This window comes from Gekko japonicus, unplaced genomic scaffold, assembly GCF_001447785.1.
Source record: "Gekko japonicus isolate JY-2015 unplaced genomic scaffold, Gekko_japonicus_V1.1 scaffold11, whole genome shotgun sequence".
In the NCBI taxonomy this organism is placed as follows: domain Eukaryota; kingdom Metazoa; phylum Chordata; class Lepidosauria; order Squamata; family Gekkonidae; genus Gekko; species Gekko japonicus.
Genome location: NW_015166418.1, coordinates 1,567,893 through 1,589,870, shown reverse-complemented (window position 1 = coordinate 1,589,870; position 21,978 = coordinate 1,567,893). Strand labels below are relative to the sequence as shown.

Here is a 21,978-nt window from a genome sequence, read left to right as displayed (position 1 = left end):
AGCTGCTTAACTTTCATTTATCTGTGTCTGCATCACCTTTTTTAAGTCTGGAAAAAATATCCAATATTATGCTTCTTCTATTCATTTCTTATTGACTCAATATGTTGTGACTTTCAGCCATTAATTAATATAAATCAGTAGCAGAGTATTAATTTTATGTGATGCTCAGATTATTTAAACCTGATGTTAAATATATATATTTGTAAGCCATTTTGATCCCCTACTTTCCCAACATGACGGATGATATCAAGCCCTGGCAACTTGCTCTAAGTCTGTTGCATCTTGGCTCCGCAGAACAGAAGGAATAAATGAAGTGAGAAGAATGCTGGAAAAGTCTAATAGACAAACTGACTAATCTCAGACCCCAAGGTCACAGCAAAGCAATTCATTCTCTGTATTCCAACAGGCGCTAGACATGATTTATCAATCGGAGAGTAGGCTTACAAACACTATACATCTCAATAATACATTCTTTGCACTGTGTAATTTCTAAAACAAAGATAGATTGCTTATATGGCCTCAAACTTATTTAGCAAACAAAAACAGAACATTTGCAAACGTTTAAAAAGGCCTGTTTCATGTTTAAACAAAGAATTGCTACATATACATTTAATGCAAATACTAGCAATACTTTACAACATCAAAGGCATTTCAAAGAATGCCTCCAGAAGTGTCAGCTGCTCTAGGTCTCAAAGAACATTTGCCTTTGGGTCTTATCATTTCTTTATTTACACTTTCATCCTTTTATATACTAGATATTTGGAAAGCTTTACTTTAAAGTTCCATAGCTGAAAAAAATGTTTTAGAAATGTGAACAAATTTAATGTGAAGCACTGAAGTTTCAAGTGCTTTATTATTATTGGATAGTTTCATCAGGTCCTTCTTCATGTCCATATATTATCATTATTACACCTTCATTCACTTTACTATCTTATATTTATTTTGATAAATGAACTATGCATCTCACATAAGAAAACAAGAATTAACAAATGCCAATATAGCAAATACCAAAGTGGAGTATTTGGCAAAGATCTAAATCTAAATTTACTCAAAACTGCCTGGGTGGATTTGGAATGCACTGTGGCCAATATTTTTCATTCTACTACAGCAAAATGTTTTATATAAAATAATGGCTATGTGTTGTACATATTACTCCCAGTTCATTCCATGCTTAGCATAATAGTACTCAATGGCTTGTAACTGAAGTATATTCAAGGTGGGGGACACAGCAAATCTTCCTTGTCAGATAACAAATGGCAGCTTGAGGTTTCCTAATGCAAAAGCCACTGTACTCTGATATACAGTCTTGGATATGGACTTGGAAGTCCTGCATTAAATTATGCCCATAACACATTGCAGCTAGCCATCCATCAACCTTATTTGTTGTAAAACAGGATAACATGCTAATTTTCTCATAGGTTTGGTTCAAATCAAATGGGGGGGGATATGGTGGCTACGGAGCTATAGAAATCATGTTTACATATCCTTGTGGCATTGGGAATTAATACATCTAGGTATAGATATCCATGTTCATCCCATAATTCTTTTCAGGTACACTCTCATTCCTCACATTGCAGAAGGTTAATTATCACAGTTTGAGCATGATTTGATTATAGCAATACCAGCTGCCAGTTATTCTATGTGGTGAAGTGCACCTGGAAACTTACAACTGTGACTGATGCTGAAGTAAACATTTACTTTGGCAAATCACAAGACAGAAGGAATCATTATACACTTTCTTATTCCAGGCAGTTATTTGCATCTACAGCTCTTTACAAAGTATAACAAATTATGCATCTGGAAGAATTACAAACCTGATCCTATTCACAGCAATAGTAACAACAGCCACCATTGTCCATTTAAATTCAACTGTAAAAAGACCTTCTGCAGCAGACATGTACAATGGGAATTTCTGCAGAAAAGTTAAATAGAGTACCTATCGCAAAGCAAACAAAGTACGCCCAACAGTGTACCTACTAATCCCTAGGTGCGAGAGAGTCAAACCCTGCCTGCTCAGATTATCAAGCTTTATATCTTCAGCCCTTCATTAGAGGCTTCATGCAATAGTGAATTATGTTCACTAAAAATACTGTCTCTGATTTCAATAGATGATGGAGCAAAAGTGTTGTCATCCAGTGCCCTTTTAATGACATGGATCAGGGAAGTGCCTTGGTCACTTGAAAAATGTCAGACTAGTTGGACATTGAGAGACTGCTAGAATCTCTTGACCATTAGTGCACATAAAAACTGAATTTTAAAAAATCCCACTGTTTGATTTAATTAGTTCTGCTTCAGGGCTGTCTCTCTAAAGAAGCAAACCTTTCTGATTTACTGCCAGCATAGAGGTTTCTGTTTGCATAGCAACATAAGAACATAAGAGAAGCCAATGATGGATCAGGCCAATGGCCCATACAGTCCAACACTCTGTCACACGGTGGCCAAAAACCAGTCCATCAGTAGCAATTTGGTAGTCTGACTATATCCTGATAGCTATTAAATAATCTTAAGGAATTTTCCTTTTGCACATCTACCTTAATATGTAAATCGCACCCTGAGATATAGAATCCACACAAAAGTATTCTATATGCACAGCTTCAGTTCATCCTCAGGGCAAATGAGTTAAGGCTAAACAAGTTACCTAAAATTATCTAGTAGGAAAAACTAGCTACAGATTATGACAAAATGTCTGAAAAATAAAATGGGAGCATAAAATAACCCTGAAATACAGTGCTGGAAGGCTAGCCCTAAACTAGATTTCTGGGCACACAGAAGAACATTGGATCTGGCTAATACACAAGGTAGGGAGAGAAAGTGTTGGATCCATGGACTCCCTTCAAATAAGTGAAGAACCTTCTTCTCACAGAAGGAAGAAGAGCCATTTCTTTATGGAGAAAAACTTCCTAGTGAGGAAGGACAATTCTATTTACTCCAACTATAAACGAAAATGGAAGATGCCTATCCAGTGGCAGTTTGTATTCAATAAGATAAGTGTTTCAAAGCTGTTGCTCCAGATAGCTTTTAACGTGGGTAGGAACCAAAGGATTATGGAGTGGCATGTTCAGAGACTTACTCACCCAGAAATGAAAAAGATACTGAGCTTAGCTGATAGATTACAAGCATGCATAGTCTCAATAGAATGCACCCACTTAGAAATGTGATAAAAGCACTCTATCCATAGTGACCAGGGGAAATAATCATACAGTTATATTTAGTTCCCATCTAGTAAAGAATTAGCTACATTTCCATTCTGCGTAAGGAAGAGTTATATATACTTGAAAGTCTGTAGATTCCTACTCTTAAAGTTAATATTTATTTTATATTTCTCACCCCAACATAGTAGCAGCAGTGTATAACGAGGATATGAAAGTCCGAGTATTAAAATTGTTACCAAAATAACTTAAACAAAAGCCACACAATTCTAGACAAGTTCATTCATTCATTTGGATTGAAACAACCAGATAAGGGTTAGATTTGTTACTTAAACACAGCAGACATATAATAAGGGTACACAGAAATCACTTTCCTATAGGTATGATACAGGGCTATTTTTGAGCAGGAACGCACAGGAACAGAGTTCCGGCTGGCTTCAGAGTTGGCCACGCCCACTACAGCCAAAACCTCTGTGTGCGTGGCTACAGAGGGAAGGCCTGGAGAGCGACACCCACCCCCTGAGACTCCGAGGTAGGCGGGCCAATGGGGGCCCTGGAAGGATCAGGGAGGAATTTAAATGCCTCCCCGTGCCTTCCCCAGCCTGTCCAAGGGCCAGCTTGTCCAGGCAAGCCAAGGGAAGGGGGCATGGCCTGATATGCCAATAGGTTTTTCTGTTGGGTTTGGCCTATTATGCTAATGAGTTCCTGCTGGGCTTTTTCTACAAAAAAAGCCCTGGGTGTGAATAATGTGATTTGACCATATTAAGGCTCAGTTTAATTTTGAAAAGGCTGTGTGGAAAACTCTAATCCAAATTATCATTCCATATAGCTGTCAACTCATTTAAAGGAACACTGCATATACTGGGCCATTTTGTGCACAGAGTTAGCCTGCCAGCAACAGATCTTTCCAGGCCACACAGGCAATTGACATGCTAACACTGCATGTGAATGGCCTGCAGGCATATGGTAAAGTGCCTTTTAAATAAGGCAGCAGCTACACAGAACCCTTACCTCAGTATGTTTACATTTGGCTTTGCCATGTGAAAATCAGACCGTAAAGTGGTCAAAAATCACACTTCAAGTGTGCTGACCTAAGCATGCAATATATATTTAGCAGTTTAAATTAATAATAATAAATTAAACATTAAAAATCTGCTACAAATGCATTCAGAGTCCAGTCCTCCCTGAGGGATGTGTTAGTGTCTTCCACTGAATGATCCCACTAAAAATTACTCATATGCTAAAAAGGAGAATGAGCATTCTGGAGAGTCCGTTTCTTTGCTCTTTTCTAGAGGTTTTCTCAGGTCAAGCCAACTAAAAATTACCAAATCCACTTTCAAACAAATATCAGATATTTGCATATACAATTTTTTTTAGCAGCAGAAAACTTAAGATCATTTTGAGAAGACAGAAAGGGAGATAATACATGCCTTTCAGGGTTCTCTACCTCTTCAGTAACAAAATTGAGGTAAAACCTATAAAACGAAAGTTTTAATAAAGTTAATGTTAATATTTATGTAGGGTTTCTTAGCATCCAATAAACTGTTCAATTCTGACTTTATTTTCACAATAATGACGTGTTAGAGCAGAAACAATAGCCTATTGTAGCAGCCAAAAACCTTGTAAATAACACTAATCATAGGAAAGATAATATACAATTAAAGAGCAAATGTTACCTGATTTGTTACTTTTTATATCGAAATGGTTACTGGCTAATTAATAGAAAACAGAGAGTGAGTATAAATGGGCAGTTCTCTCAGTGGAGGGGGGTAAGCAGTGGGGTACCGCAGGGATCAGTACTTGGTCCACTGCTTTTTAACTTGTTCACTAATGATTTGGAGTTGGGAGTAAGCAGTGAAGTGGCTAAATTTGCGGATGATATGAAGTTGTTCAGGGTGATGAAAACCAGTGAGGATTGTGAGGCACTCCAAAGGGATCTGTCAAGGGTGGGCGAGTGGGCGTCAACATGGCAAATGGGGTTCAATGTGGCCAAGTGCAAGGTGATGCACAAAAATCCTAAATATAAATACACATTGATGGGGTCTGAACTGGCAGAGACTGATCAAGAGAGAGATCTTGGAGTCGTAGTAGATAACTCACTGAAAATGTCGAGACAGTGTGTGACTGTAATAAAGAAGGCCAATGCTGTGCTGGGGATTATTAGGAAGGGTATTGAAAACAGATCAGCCAATATCATAATGCCCCTATATAAATCAATGGTGAGACCTCATTTGGAATACTGTGTGCAGTTCTGGTCACCACACCTTAAAAAGGAAATTATAGCTTTGGAAAAAGTGCAGAAAAGGGCAACTCGAATGATAAAACGGTTGGAACACTTTCCCTATGAGGAAAGGTTAAGGCGCTTAAGGCTCTTTAGCTTGGAGAAACGATGACTGAGGTGTGACATGATTGAGGTTTATAAGATTATGCATGGGAAAGAGCAGGTAGAGAAAGAGGTACTTTTCTCCCTTTCTCACAATACAAGAACTCGTGGGCACTCCATGAAATTGCTAAGCGGTCGGGTTAGAACGGATAAAAGGAAGTACTTCTTCACCCAAAGAGTGATTAACACTTGGAATTCACTGCCACAGGAAGTGGTGGCGGCTACAAGCATCGACAGCTTCAAAAGGGAATTAGATAAGCATATGGAGCAGAGGTCCATCAGTGGCTATTAGCCACAAGGTATAGATAGGGACACTGGAGCAAGTGATGCTCTGTCATCTTGGTGCTTGGGGGGGTCAACAGTGGGAGGGCTTCTAATGTCCTGGCCCCACTGGTGGACCTCCTGATGGCACTGGTATTTCTGGCCACTGTGTGATACAGAGTGTTGGACTGGATGGGCCTTTGGCCTGATCCAACATTGGCATCTCTTATGTTCTTATGTTCTTATCAGCAGATTCAGATCTATGCTACTAGTTTTGTAGATTTGTTTGTACATATTGTACAGATTTTATGCACAATTTATATGGTATTTATGCATATATTGATTGATGCACAAATAATGCTGGGAAAATGTACATTATACAGAGGGAAATGGTGCCATGAAAAATATGGCATGAAAAGAAAGAATCATAAGTTTGTTTCACAGGCAGAAATTTTCTGGTTGAACCAGCAGGGATAAGGACTTTGAAATCATCACTACTTCTTATGTACGTTATATTTGATCTCTATATCGCAGCCATCTTTTGTACTCTAACTTAAACATGGCCATAAATGTGTATAGGACACTATTAAATGGTATACTGAACTTCATAACCAAGCAACCCTTCAACATAAAACAGTCAGCCACACAACTTACCAGCCTGAGTAGGCATACATTCCTGAATAAAAAGCAAGAGGTAATCCCTTGACACTGGCTGCATTTCCCACAAATGCATCTTTAAAGTGCTGTGTTTCACCTGAAAAACAGATTTTAAAAAATCTTACAAAATGTTAAGCAAAAAACATGAAAGAGACCAACATAAATTCTTTTATAAAAAGTGCACTAATTCAGGGTAATTACTCAATATGTTGGCAAGGATGCCCAAGAGATGGCTGCACACACAGAATAATGGGCTGTGTGCCCATATTTGCCAACTGTTTGGAATATTTACCTTCCAGCCCTAATTTCCTATGAAGACAGATTTACAAGTGATTCTGCTAATTTTAAGAAAAGCTACCAGAGAAACGTATTGACAAAATAATTTCTTCCCTGTGGGCATTCATATCTTTAAAAAAGGCATGTTTTGTTACTTTCCACTTCACAAATATATATTCACAAATATATATTCAGCTTCATTATATTATATAAAAGGAAATTGTCAGAAAATTTGTTGTGGGGATTATTCAGCCACTACAAATACATTCCAAACTGTTTTAGCAATGTTACTTAAGTCATGTTACTTTGCCTTTTCTGCCATTAACTTAACTTACTGGAAGGATACGTGGCAGGAGGAGGGGCTGGGCAAAGATGGCCCCATCCATGTTTGTCAAGGAACTTTAAGACTGCCAAATTTCTTATCATTCCAACTACCAGGAGCCATATTCTCAGATGTTTTGGTAAGTGTTTAGTTATTGTTGATAAAGTCAATTTAGTTCAGTTCAGACATAAGACAAAATGGCTGGTGTGACCATCTGAATGCAGGCCATTGCACAAATGATGAATAGTTGGGAACTGTCAGATCAGAATCTGAAACAATAGTCTGTCTTTGGTCTGAACTATGGTTTCACATGACAAACAAAAGCAGACTTCCTAATTGACTGGTGCCTGCACATGGAGCAGGGAGCGGCATTTGCCTGCCCACCACCAACTTCTTGGATGAAGCACAGGTGGGGCGAGCCAATCATGGCTCAGTGTGGGAGCGCTGGCCAACCAAGGGCGAGCTCACTGGCCAGGTCTGGCAGCAGCCGCCCTCCATGCTCAGATCGGCCCAGTGCAAGCTTGAGGTAGGACGGAGCTGCGCACCAGTGTGAGGACCAGCCACGTGGGGTTCTATTGGTGGCAGCGGAACTCCCAAGCAGGACCTGAGGACCAAAGCAAGCATCATTACAGAGGAGGACAAGGTTGGAGGGACCCAGGGGAATGGAGCAACGGTGGATTTACTCCAATGGGGGGGGAAGGTCAGTTGTACCACCAGGCCGGCTTCCCCTGCATCGCGGCTCCGCTTAACGGGTGCATCCCTTGGTGTATCCTCATCCCAGGGCAGCTTCCTCAGGGGCTTCGGGCTGTCACATGTGGCCCACAGGCCTTGCCTGTGTCCTTCTGGCTGCTGGCACCCCTGCCCTGCTGGCCAGGGAGGCTGCTGGGCAGGTGGGGTGGCTGGGGGGCCTTCAGCATTGGGTCCGCATTCCAGGGCCCACTCATTGCATGGGTGCACAGGCTGCAGCCGTCGCATTTCTTTCCAGCTGCCTGCACCCCTGCCCCACTGGTCTGGGAGGCTGCCGGGCAGGTGAGATCACCGGGGCATCGCACAGCAAGCCAGGGCACTCTTCCATGTGCCGCCAGCAGAGCATGTGCTGTTGGGTGCTGACGCCTGTTCCCCCCAGATCCTGGTGAGAAGCTTGCCTGTGCGGGACTGCATGGCAGCGGCGCTGGCTTGCTCCCCTCCCCATCAATCTACGCACTGGTGTTCATCCCCTTCAGCCTCATGCAAGGCTTGCCCAGGGTAGGCTGCTGGGCAGCACCGGACCAATCAGGAGTGGCTGTGCCTGCTCGCTTGTCTCCCCATACATTCAGGCACCGGCACCCATTTCCCCTTGCGCGAGGCTTGCCTAGGGTAGGCTGCTGGGCAGTCGTGGAGCAGGCGGCGGTGGAAGCGCCTGTTTGCTCTCTGCCCCAGCCATCCGGACACTCGTCTGTGGGTGCCTGGCCGCCTGCTCCATCCCATTTAGGCATTTTGTGCGCCCCCACCCCTCCCATGGCCCGCCTGCTCGGGGCTTGCTGGCCATTGCTTCTGTGGGAAAGGGGCCCTCCATGGGAGTATTCAGCAGGCCTCCGCCAGGGCGAAGAGGGGGCCAAGGGGTGAAAGGTCAGCAGCTTAGCACATCCTCTCTAACAAAGGGATCTCAGCCAGGGACCTAGGGAACTGTTGCTGGTCTGAGGGGAGTATGCTGCCTGATGGACCAAGTTTCTGATTCAGTCTAAGGCAGCTTCAATTTTTCTCTTTGTCTCTCGTTTCTTCCCTGTGTTATCAGTCCTCTAGGGAAGCTGATCCCCAGGAACTTTCCTCAGTAATTTATGGGGCTTTGGCTTATTCAGGATAAGACAGCAGGATGCTGCTCCCTCCACTAACAGCTTCAGGGATCTGTCCAGGAATTAGCCAGCATGGCATGCTTCTCTTCGCCAACTTATGTTAGCTAGGGAGAATGGTTGGGGGGGATTCCTCTCAGGCAGGGTGGGCTGGGCCTTAACATTGCTTGGGGAGGGTGCACTTGGCTTTAACATCTCCCCTTGTCATTTTCTTTCCAAGGGTATAGGATGGCAGCTAAGAAGGCACCACAGAAGAAAGGCGGCCCAGCTGGAAAGGCACCCAGGCAGGTGCTGCCAACTATCTCATCCTCTGAGGACGAGGGTGGTCCCTCCTTGCAAGACCTGACAGCCAAAATTGAGGCCCAAGGTGGCGAAGTGGAAGCCGGGTGGCAAGGGCAAGTCAGGGGCAAGTCAGGGGCAGCCCCCCCCCCATAAGCATCCCCGGTCCATGGCTCGTGCGCAAGAAAGGCAAGCCCTATATGCCAGGTTGGCACAATTACAGGAGTCCAAAGATGAAGAGGATACACAGGCATCGAGCAGCAGAGCTGGAGCAGTACCAGATGACCTGGCAGAGATGGGTGAGTCCTCCAGTACTACAAGAGTGTCCCACTCTGGCCCCCATGTTCACACTCCTCTTTAGGGATGTGGAGGAGAAGGGAAGTGTGAGAGATGACCCCAGAGAGTTAGAGAAGATAAAGCTGATGCAAATTGACAAGACCTTTGACAACTGGCTTTCGGCTTATACCATTTACATGGGGGTGGTATTGCAAACCTACCCATTCCATGGAGCAGCCTTAATAAAGTATCAGGACCTCATCCACAGGGCAGATAAAGAATACTCAGGGGCGGCTTTGGCTGCGATACGATGAGAGGTTCCACTCTCGGGTGGCCTTGGATCCCTCGTTGCCATGGGATCGGGAGCACGAAGAGCTCTGGTCCCAATGCATGGGCCCTGCAGGGGCCATTTCAGGCAGGTATGCAGACATTGGGCACCTGGTGGCACAGTCGCATGTGGGAGCTGGACGGGAGGCTGGTGAGAGGCAGTGGGCTCAACCTTGACTCATCTGCTGGGGTTTCAATGCCACGGGGAACTGTGCAAGGAAGCTGTGCAAGTTTAAACATGCTTGCAGCACATGCGGGGGTATGCACCCTGCATCCTCCTGTGACATGGGCGCCCCTGAGGGACAGGTGCCCAGAGGCCAGAACCATTAGGAGGCACCAGCACTGACAGGAAGTCAGCGGGAGGGGGAAATAAAGGGGGAACCAGGTCAAGACAGGGGGAGGGCTCGGGGGCAGTGCCAGGGGTGCCGGGCCCCAGGCAACCTTTCAATTGTGGTTTGATGGGTTAGGTTTTTTGAGGATCACGAAACTGCGGAGGAAATCGGGCAAAGCCGCAGGTAAAATGCAGCCCCGCAGCCTCGGGTGTGAGATTAACATGTTTGTGTCAGGGCAAACGGGGCTGCGCCGTGAGGCAACTCTAGTGTGAAGTTGCCCCCAGAAATTACATCAGTCCTCTATAGGAAATGTCAAAAAAATATGGTTTTCCACAGAAGTGACATCATATTGTTGGCCCTGCAGAATTTTGTTGTTGTTTACTTTTCTCCTGACTAGCAGCGGAAAAATTGGGTTTACCAGCAACCTGGCAAACCACAGGGGCAGAAAGGGGTCTCAGCTAGAAATGTGTTTTCTCTTTAAACCCATGGAAGCAAAGAACAAAATAATGAAACAAGTGTAAGAACTGTAATAAATATATAGAAATAAAATTTTACATCGCTAATGGCAAGCACTCTTTGTTAAAGAATTTTTTTGACGCTTGCAATGGAAAGTTTGGCTACTAAAGGAGACCTTTTGGCACAGGGGATATTGTGAGATGTTTTATCCTACAGAAAAACTGGAAGTGGAGCACTAATCAGGTTGAAATACAGAGTGACTATAAAATATATTTGTATTGCATCCTGATACCAATTTTGTCAAAAACAGGTGGTGCAAGCAGACTTTCAGGATAATCCAAAGCAGTCCAAAGTTACCAAGTCAAGTATCTGCTAGAGGAGCATAAAACACTGAGAGGAGCTTCGAGACAAAGAGTAAAAACCAATCGAGAGGAGTGTCAGCTTGAGAGAGGAAGATGGAAAACTTCAGATCAAAAGTTTGACTAGTGAATCAGTCAGGGAGCACTGAAGTGGATCAGTCAGGGAAGGGAAAATGGCTGTTAAAAAGACTGCAACTGCTGCAGAAGTATTTCAGTCACAAGCCATCTATGTTCCTGAAACTATTTGTGCTCACTCTTGAGACAAATGCATGTGCTATATAAGACCAGGTTTCAGGTTTCTTTATGTCTGATTTACAGTGAACAGCATATTTCTCTATGGATAGTGCTGTATTTTCATGTCATATAAACTCCATGGCCAAACATACTCTAAGCAACTAAAACCTCAAAATAACAGCAAAATACTAACAGTGCCATCTTAAGCAGAGCTATAACCTTCAAGCCATTCACTCCAATTGATTTATCTCTGCTTCAGTAATACACTGTCAATAGACAGACTGCACTATAGAAATAGTTATCTGGTTGATCTACTATTGTAAAGGGGATTTCTTCCTTTAAAAGAAATTATTCTCCCAATACAATTTATGCTGAGAGGCCCAATTTTCTGGTCCTTAGTTTAAAACTTATGGATCCAGCCCCGATATCCTCTCATCAGCATGCTGTAGTAAATACAAGTTATTCTCAGTATAGTTCCACTTCCAGTCACTTACCTGACAGTATGCAGCTTAAGTTAAACAAGCAGAGACTAATTAAGTGATTTTGCTGGTATAAGCAACATTTGGCAGGGGCAAGGGCGAGAAGGGGGGGAGATAAAAGCACTTAAAACAGCATTTACTTTTCTGTTCATACCTTTAATTAGCTGCATAACTCCAGGGACTATAATTATCAAAATTGCTACGAGCTTGCAAAAGGTGAGGAAAATCTGGATGCGGGCACTCCAGCTGACACTCATGCTATTCAGGACCATTACAAGCGCTGGAGGGAGGAAAAAGAGAGAATGGTTAAAGGAAAGTTTGCATCCTTCCAAAAGCACCATAAACTCTGTCCAGGGAGAGCTTTTCCCCAGTAGAGGTTCTGGGCATTTGTAAAATGGAGAGAGTTGCCCTTCAGCATATTTCCTTCAGCAGCCTTCTTGCAACTCATCTTTTCTATCTTCCCTCCCACTCACTATCCTTTAACGTGTCTTTGCTAAATCTCTCTCTCCCCCCCCCCCCTTGTTCCAACCATAAATCTTTTTGCAGGCTTTCAAGGGAAAACATTAAAGCCCTCCCCCCCCCATCCCTGGCCAAACCGTTCAGTGCTGATAATTGATGGACTGGTATAACTCTGCCTTTGAACTGAAAATTAATTTCACATCCCCTTTCAGTTGTAATCTTTGTTTGATTTAACAGTAGATTTCCATGTCATTTGAAAAATTAAAGACTAGATAAAATAATCATTCAAGACCTCACAATTATGGCCCTATGAAACATTGTCCTTAAGTTTAATGCTCACATTAATTTCCTCCTGCTTGCTCCTCTACTCATGATTTCCTGTAAAAAGAGGTCTCATATATGGAATGAAAATTAGCAGAGGTGGATATCTTACAACCCTCTTACAGGGTTCCACCCCTTTAAGAACTGTAGCAGTACCTGTCTGACATGCTTTTCAGCAGTTGTAAAAAAGAATGCAGAACTGACATCCTCTCCCCAATGGTATGTCTCAAATAGTTTGTTCCTTTGGCAACTTGAAGAGGAGCTGTTGAAAGGGGCATTGCTCCTATCTGGTAATAGCGGCTGTATTTTCTGCTAGGCTTGCTAACCTCTAGGAAGGGCTGAAGAGCCCCAGGAACTACAAATGATCTCCAGATGACAGAGATCAGTTCCCCTGGAGACCAGGGATGCTATGGAGGGTGGCCTCTGTAGCATTATACCCCACTTAGGTCCCACCCCTCCCCAAATATCACTTTCCCCAGGCTCCATCCCCAAAAATCTGGGAATTTCCCAACTTTCTGACCACCCTGCTGTCTGCTGCTACTAAGCAATTCTTCTTTTGTTCAGTTTTTAACCAATGATGCCAGAATGAAAGCATATTTAGCAATATGATGGTACTGTTATGTCCTCAGACCACTGCCAGGCGCCAGCCAGAGGCAGCTAGAGCTTGAGTCCCAAAGACAATAGGGACTAGGCTCTTGAACTTCTAGTAAGGAGCCAATAGGGACCTTGGCGGGGCAACCTAGGGGCATCCCTCCCCAATTGTATAAAGTTAGCCACCCGGCCATTAGTTGTTGTTCCGTGTGTAAAGTACTAATAAACACGTCTTTGCCTATGTCATGGTCCGAGTCCTGATGTATCGAACCCAGTACTTTTCAGGTACCATGTAGCCAAAGAGAGACAAGTGTCAAAAAAGCTAAAGCAGGATGAAGCCAGTGCTTCCTGCTCCCCCACTAGGGTTGTCAACCTCCAAGTGGGGGTTGAAGTTCTGGAATTACAGCTGATCTCTAGACTACCTAAATCACTTTTTATTTATTTGTTTTTAAAAAATTATCCCACTTCTCCTGGAGAAAATGGCTGCTTAGGAAGGTGGACTGCATGGCATTATAGCCTACCAAGGTCCTTCCACTCCCTAAACCCCACTCTCCCAGCCTCTACCCTCAAATCTTCACATTTCCAAACCCGAAGTTGGCAACTCTATCAACCACTGATATCTTTTCGCTAAAAGCAGGTAAAAACAGTGATGGTCAGCAGCATCAGAGTACAGTTTCTGTTTCCTGTACCATGGAAAGAGAAGCAAAGTAGGTGAACTGGGACTTTCATAAAACTCTGCAACTTTCAGTTCAGCCTAGAAAGAAGGTGTAGTAGGGGGTATCTGTATTCTGAACTTATATTGGATTTACAACTTCACAGCTTTGTCCAAAAGCTGGCTGAGGTTAAATCCAATGAAGACAGAGGTCCTGTATCTGAGCCATGGGGGGAGGGATCAGGAATCAGGCTCCCAACCCTTGGTGGGACACCATTGTCACCGGTACTGAGGGTGAAGAGCCTGGGGGTGGTCCTAGATGCCTCGCTTTCAATGGAGGCCCAGGTCACCACGGCTACTAGATCAGCCTTTTACCATTTTTGGCTGGTTATCTCTCCTCTCAAGTGTTAGCTACAGTGATCCATACAATGGTCACTTCTAGGTTGGATTACTGTAACATGCTCTAAATGGGGCTGCCCTTGAACCTGACCAGGAAACTGCAGCTAGTGCAAAATGCGGCTGCCAATTGCCTACCAGATCTAGTTCAAGGTTATGATATTAACCTTCAAAGCCCTTTGCGGCCTGGGACCAACATATCTGTGGGACTACCTGTCCTCCTATGTGCCCCGAAGAGCTTTGTGCTCTGCTGAGCAACATCTGCTGGTAATCTCCATCCCAACCAATGTCTGCTTGGCCTCGACCAGGTCCAGGGCATATTCTGCCCTGGCCCCAGCCTAGTGGAATATGCTCCCACTTGAGATAAGGGCCCTGTGAGATTTAATGGAATTCCGCAGGGCCTGTAAAATTGAGCTGTTCTGCCAGACCTTTGGATGAGGCAGCGAACACCTGAACACTTTGACCTACACTGCCTGGGTGCACTGCCCTTTCTTAAATATTGCTATGGCATCCATTAAACGTGTCCTTGTTTTAGTCATCATATGCCCTGCACTTGTGGGAGGCATTTGTGGAGCCTGGAAATTGACTCAGGCTTCATTTGTACTGCTATCCAAAAATTATATACCTGCCTTTTAACACAGAGATTTGTTTCCAGCACATAAACCACAATGAGAGATACATAAAATGGGCACTTAGAAAAACCCTGAAAGATAAACCTTCACAGACAGCTTATACTAGAGTGTATCTCTATGCTTGGTGTCATTGGTGAACAGGAACTCTGTGCTTGGTTCTTTAATATGAAACATCAGAATTCACAAGTTAGTCTCACTTTTGCTTGATTTACTTTAAATCCACTAATGAGTACATCTTTGATCAGAATACCAATATCAGACACAAACATATGATAACAGGACAGGAGGGAAAGGAAGAAGCAGTGATGCAGTGACTGGATGTGGTCCATTTTGAAAAACCATGCCAACCCTAAACCTTGGAAGGATTTATTCACACATCATTCAACTCTAATGAAGACTGGACTGTTTCATTGTTTATACTGTCTGACTGCTTTCAGACTGCTTTACTGTTTACATTTTCTGTTTTGGGATTTTTCACAGAAGTTATCTTTCATTTACAAACTGACATAAGGACATAAGAGATGCCAATGTTGGATCAGGCCAAAGGCCCATCCAGTCCAACACTCTGTGTCACACAGTGGCCAGAAATACCAGTGCCATCAGGAGGTCCAGCAGTGGGGCCAGGACATTAGAAGCCCTCCCACTGTTGACCCCCCCCCCAAGCACCAAGAAGACAGAGCATCACTTGCCCCAGAGCCCCTAGCTATACCTTGTGGCTAATAGCCACTGATGGACCTCTGCTCCATATGCTTATCTAATTCCCTTTTGAAGCCGTCCATGCTTGTAGCACCCACCACTTCCTGTGGCAGTGAATTCCATGTGTTAATCACTCTTTGGGTGAAGAAGTACTTCCTTTTATCCGTTCTAACCCGACCGCTCTGCAGTTTCATGGAGTGCCCACGAGTTCTTGTATTGTGAGAAAGGGAGAAAAGTACCTCTTTCTTTACCTGCTCTTTCCCATGCATAATCTTATAAACCTCGATCATGTCACCCCTCAGTCGTCTTTTCTCCAAGCTAAAGAGCCCTAAGCGCTTTAACCTTTCCTCATAGGGAAAGTGTTCCAACCCTTTTATCATTCGAGTTGCCCTTTTCTGCACTTTTTCCAAAGCTATAATATCCTTTTTAAGGTGTGGTGCCCAGAACTGCACACAGTATTCCAAATGAGGTCTCACCATTGATTTATATAGGGGCATTATTATATTGGCTGATCTGTTTTCAATACCCTTCCTAATAATCCCCAGCATAGCATTGGCCTTCTTTATTGCAGTCACACACTGTCTCGACATTTTCAGTGAGTTATCCACTACAACTCCAAGATCTCTCTCTTGCTCAGTCTCTGCCAGTTCAGACCCCATCAATGTGTATTTATATTTAGGATTTTTGGCTCCAATGTGCATCACCTTGCACTTGGCCACATTGAACCCCATTTGCCATGTTGACGCCCACTTGCCCATCTTTGACAGATCCCTTTGGAGTGCCTCACAATCCTCACTGGTTTTCACCACCTTGAACAACTTTGTATCATCCGCAAATTTAGCCACTTCACTGCTTACTCCCATCTCCAAATCATTAATGAACAAGTTAAAAAGCAGTGGACCAAGTACTGATCCCTGTGGTACCCCACTGCTTACCACCCTCCACTGAGAAAATTGCCCACCTACACTCACTCTCTGTTTTCTATGAACTAGCCAGTTTTTGATCCATAAAAGGACTTGTCCTTCTATCCCATGATTTTTGAGCTTACTTATGAGCCTTTGATGAGGAACTTTATCAAAAGCTTTCTGGAAGTCAAGGTAAATAATATCTATTGGATCCCCCTTGTCCACATGTTTGTTCACCCCCTCAAAGAACACTAATAGGTTAGTGAGACAAGATCTTCCCTTACAGAACCCATGTTGAGTCTGCCTCAATAGGTTTTGTTCATCTATGTGCCTACTAATTCTTTCCTTAATAATGGTTTCCACCAATTTACCCGGTATCGACGTCAGACTGACTGGCCTGTAATTTCCCGGATCTCCTCTGGAACCCTTTTTAAAGATGGGAGTGACATTAGCTACCTTCCAATCCTCAGGAATGGAGGCAGATTTTAAGGAAAGATTACATATTTTTGTCAGGAGATCCACAACTTCACATTTGAGTTCTTTCAGAACTCTTGGATGTATGCCATCTGGGCCTGGTGATTTATCGGTTTTTGAGTTGTCTATCAGTTTTAGGACCTCCTCTCTCGTCACCTGACTGTCTTTGGAATTTTTTTTTTAGTAACCGCTATTAACTGTGTCTTTTTATAACCTCTGGTACTCTGTACCTCTTCTTTTACAGTTTTTAGAGGTGTCTCACCCTTCCTCTTTCAATTGTGAAAAAGGACAATATATCTGATAGTATGAGGATTCATAAGGGGATGTACAGGCTGACTAGAAGCCATGATGAAGTGTCTGCAAAGAGGTAAACACCAGCTTGTTAGGTAAAGTAAACATCTAAATATGATGTATTCAGCTACTTTGCCTTGAACTCTATTATACAACTCAGGTATGAATAAGCAACATGAAGCATCTTTTTTTAATGAGAACTGACCTCAACTAACACTTTTATTTCAATACAGTGACCCACCTTGTAGTATGTACAAGATAACCAATAGATAATAGCTAGTGAGGACCTGAGCTATGTGAATGGCAGTATCCTATGGCTTTCTATCTGAGCAATCACGCAAATGAATCATGAATATAAATCATGACCTACTCTGGTTTCTCTTCAGATTGCTTAAATAAATCAAACTCATTTTCAATGAAAAATCCAGCTTCTGTATGAGAACAGTTGATCTGTATTTAGAGCTTGGTTTTATTATAAGATCTACCATGTGCAGACCAGTCATGAAGCTGCCAGTTGTTTTGTTTCGTTTTGTTTAGTGGGTATTCTACTGTGGCTTTGTAGTTTGACATGAAGTGGGTAAAGATATAATTTAACATTACAACATACAGGCTTGCTTTTGTAATTACATTTGTCTGATCAGCCAGCTGCACAATCCTAACTTTAATGGTAGCTTTTCAACTAAAGCCCAAAGGCAGAGGTGGGTAACATCATACTTGGAAAGGCAGGGATTGCAAACAAGGTATCTCAATCATGAGAAAGACTGAACACACATGAAGTTGCCTTATACTGAATCAGACCATTTGTCCATCAAAGTCAGTACTGTCTACTCAGACTGGCAGTGGCTCTCCAAGATATCAGGCTGAGGTCTTTCACATCACCTACTGCCTGGCAATGTTCCCTCTGATCTCCACAGTGTTGTGAGAAAAAATTCTACCTTGTGAGTGAAAAAAGCTAGTAGCATTAAAGTTGTAAGTCTAAATTGGACTATTGTGTAAATTATTTTTAGATTATTTACATAACCTTGTAAAAATCTCAGAATGAATTCTTTTAAGCTATAATTTATATTTTTAAGAAAAAATTATATATTACAAGAGAAAACAGAATCATTAGACAAAATATTGTTCTCTACAGGGCCTGAGCAGTCATGTCCAATAGGGAGAACACGTGCGGTGTAGTGGTTAGATTCAGTTTAGAAATCTTGATACTAATCTGCATTTAACACCCAAGTTTAGTGGGTGTTCTTGGGTCGGCCACTGTCTCTCTTGGTCTGCCCTACTTCCAGGGTTGCCAACCTCCAGGTGGGTTACAGGTCAAGTATAACAGAAGAGGAACAATCACTGTCAGAACCCTGCCTAACCTAACAAACAGGAAGTTGCTTATATGTTATCAACCTGCCCAAACTACTTGTTTATTCAAATACTTATATCCCATTTTTCCCTGTGACTCAAGGCAGCTTACAAATCATACTGAAAAGCATGATAGGGGTGTGTAAAAAAAAAAATCAGTTTTTTTCCCCTGGCTCAGTTATAACCTAAGGGGGCCATTATAGTCAATGGTCTCATAGGCTATAATGGAGAATTGATCCAGGGGTACCTGGTGCTCGGGAGGGCTGTTTTGTGTGTGTGTGTGTGTGTGTGTGTGTGTGTGTGTGTGTGTTTGAAGCAGAGACACCAAATAAGTTTCAAAAAGATTGGACTAGGGGGTCTAATTCTATGGGCCCCAGAAAGAGATGCCTCCATCCTCCATTGTTTGTGAGCTGAAGCAGAAATCCTCTGAGCTGGCTTCCGAAATGCTGTGTGAAAGTGCCCCCTAGTGCATCTTAGAGAGAACTGTACTGCCTGGTCCTTTTAACTGGAGATGCCAAGGTGTGAACCTGGGACCTTCTACATGCAAAGCAGAGGTTCTTTCACTGAGCCACACCGTGGATATATAATCACACATGACAAGGACTTAATTGGTTACATTTCTCAGTCCACTTTTACATAGCCCTGACTTTGCAAAACATGGACTATATCCAGAGAAGTAGCAACAGTTCTGATTTCCTACCAATCCATAACATTGACACAAGCCAGAACAGAAGGAATCCACCTAAATTACTTTGCCGTTTAGATTTCAATGGGTAAGAATATATAGTTTTGCATGGCTAGGACATTCATCATTACAGGCCTTTCTTTGTATCCCCCCACCTTGAGATGTGAGATGGGTTGCACTCGAGAGAGCCTTTTCATGGGTGGCCTTCCTGCTTCAGAATGCTCCCTTTCCCTTCACCTAGTGCCTTCTCTTGAAATATTTCAGTGCCAGGCAAACCGTTTTTTCTTTTAGGTTTAATCATTCTTTCCCCTTAACTCTTTTCTTCTACCGCACAGAGGTTAATCTCAATCGCTATAAGATGTCCCTAAAATATTATGTATTACCCTGCATTAAGGTTTTGTGTATGTCCATCCCAGTTTCAGCACCGAACCTTTGCAAAGGTTAGCTTGCAGAGCACGCAAGCTGTAAGGGACCCTTGTTTAGATTTTGTATCTTAGCTCTATAAGAGCCACACTGCAGGTAATAAGGGGGAATCCAGAGCTTGTCTTCCTACGTTGTTTTGTTTTACTCAAATGTAGCAGAGGTGCATGGCTAAAGGTGGCAGAATGGAGTGTTGAACCATTCCCGCTCTTCTGTTTTCCTAATCTAACAGTGCAATCCTAACAACATTTTCTTGGGAGGAATTTGTGCAGACCTCCTTAGGGTTGGTCTCTGAATTGTCCCCACAAAGCTGCAGCTAGCTCCAAGGTGGGGACAGGGAAATATAAGCAAACATCAAGAGCAACTTGAGGTAAGGATTAACACCACCTCACAGAGCTTGTGTGGTGGCTCTTACTCGTACATTTAGGGGCAGACATACTCCCATATTAAGTCACAGGTACAAAGATTATTTTTTGTTTTTTGTTCTCCAATGACAAATTGACTTCCCCTGCAGTTTGCTATGCCCCACGCTTGCAGGAGTCCTCTCACTTCAGTTTTGCTGTAATTACTTCCTCACCCATGTCTTTCAGAGCCTCTCCTGAGAGCAGTATGGTTTACTCTCAAAGGGCTTCCTAAAGGAATCCGGTTTCATTGAAGCAACAAAGTCATCTCACTTACTCAACACAGCCTCTCATTTGGTTCCCATGGCAACGATTTGCTGTTCACTCCTAACTCCTCATGAGGGTGTCTTTATTACAGGAAAACTCCACCCTCCTACAATATTGATTCTTTCTCTTTTTTAAAAAAAATTACTGTATAAACTCTTGGTTTATCTCCAAAGATTTTCCCATTAAGTTAGCAATAATGAAATCCCATACCAGATGATTCTGTTATTGGGTGCAAATTACATATGCTTAGGAAATTATTTCTAATGGAACCCCCCCCCCCAATTCTTTCTCAGAGTCCTTGTAGTTTTCAAACATCCATTTTACAGCTATCTTTCCATGAAATATTTTAAGCATTAACCTGTAAAACACAATCTTAATTCAATTACTCAGATGGATCTTCAGGTTTTAACATAATTAGGAGAAAAGAAATGCAGGCCAGTATCGATTCATTCTGTCTTTTTACCTTGGTGGAAAAGCCCATCTGCAAATAACCTCTCTCTTTCTCTTTCTTTCTTTAGGGGGCTGGAAGTGCAAGGTCAATTCAACTTGAGAAAGTGCCAAATGATTTCATTTCCTTATGTAACCAGAATTGCCTTGCATGACTTCCCTACTCTTCTATGCTTTTAATTTTCTTTCTAGTCCCTGGCCTGGGTGCTGCTTTCTAATTCATACTTGTATAAGAAGCCAACCTGTTATCACAGCATTTTACTACTATCAAGGCATACATCAGCTATATGTGCAGCAGATGGAAAATGTAAGAAAACAAAATTGTGGATCTGTCTTTTTTCCTGATTCTTTCTTTTAGTATTAGACATTGTTGTATGTACTAAACTTTAAATCTTGTCTTAAAAGATGCACACTTAATTTTAGCATTAGCTGAAGTCTAAACCTATTTTCTCTTTTGCAACAATGAGATAAGAGCGACAAGTAGGGAATGAGAGAATTTCTCATACATGCTATTTAGAGCTGTCTAAGGAAAATGGAAAAAAATATGCACTTTCCTTGGACAAGGTACAGGAAGCCAGAGGCTAACTTGGAAATACCTGTGTAATAAGCTTCCTGCAGTGGGCCTCCAAAACGAAGCCAGATCCCACCAAAGGCAAGAGTCCATGCTCTCTACATGACACAGGACCTTCAAACATTAATATTTCAGATTTGGCTGGATTTAGTTACAGTCAGCTTTTTCAGATCCAGTCCCCCAACTATATCAAGTCTCCGTAGAACTATACTGAAGCTAGAGTATGGAGTTTAATTATACAGGAATGGAGGACATAAAATGGACATTTATTGGAGCCCAAGGGAGACTCCAGTACTTCCTGCATTTGACCAACAAACACCAGATAATCAGCTATAGCAAAAGGCTCAGAAATACTGGGAAAAGACTGATGAAAGACTCAAACTTTTCTGTCTTAAAATAATTGCCATTAGGTTGCCAACCCCCAGATGGGGCCTGGAGTTCTCTAAGAATTACAACTGATCTCCAGACTACAGAGATCAGTTCCCCTGGAGAAAATGGCAGCTCTGGAGGGCGTGCGCTATGGGATCCTGTCCCTGCTGAGCTTTCTCCCCTCCCAAAAACTCCACCCTCTCCTGCTACCAAATATCCAGAAATTTCCCAACCCAAAGCTGGCAATCCTAGTCAGCCACAGTAGACAAGCCTCACTTAGCCTCTTCGTCCCATCAGTAATAAGGAGTTTAAAACTGCCAAATTATACCTCTCACCATGGAATTTTCAGGCATGCTAACAACAGGATGCCATTTAACTGACATGGCTTAACTTATGTAGCTGCCCTCAAGGCTACATATTTTATGTTCGGAGCTC

The 21,978-nt window shown here is 42.8% G+C and overlaps 1 protein-coding gene across 1 annotated transcript in view; it reads right to left on the bottom strand.

Moving 5' to 3' along the window:
- SLC7A11 (solute carrier family 7 (anionic amino acid transporter light chain, xc- system), member 11) overlaps positions 1 to 21,978 on the bottom strand; it is an 82,651-nt gene that overhangs the window by 49,192 nt on the left and 11,481 nt on the right. The window contains exons 4-6 of the mRNA XM_015411578.1: positions 11,774 to 11,899; positions 6,448 to 6,547; positions 4,580 to 4,624 (exon numbers count right to left, since the gene is read on the bottom strand). Coding sequence (XP_015267064.1) covers positions 4,580 to 4,624; positions 6,448 to 6,547; positions 11,774 to 11,899 — 271 coding nt within the window. The remainder of the gene's footprint in view (positions 1 to 4,579; positions 4,625 to 6,447; positions 6,548 to 11,773; positions 11,900 to 21,978) is intronic.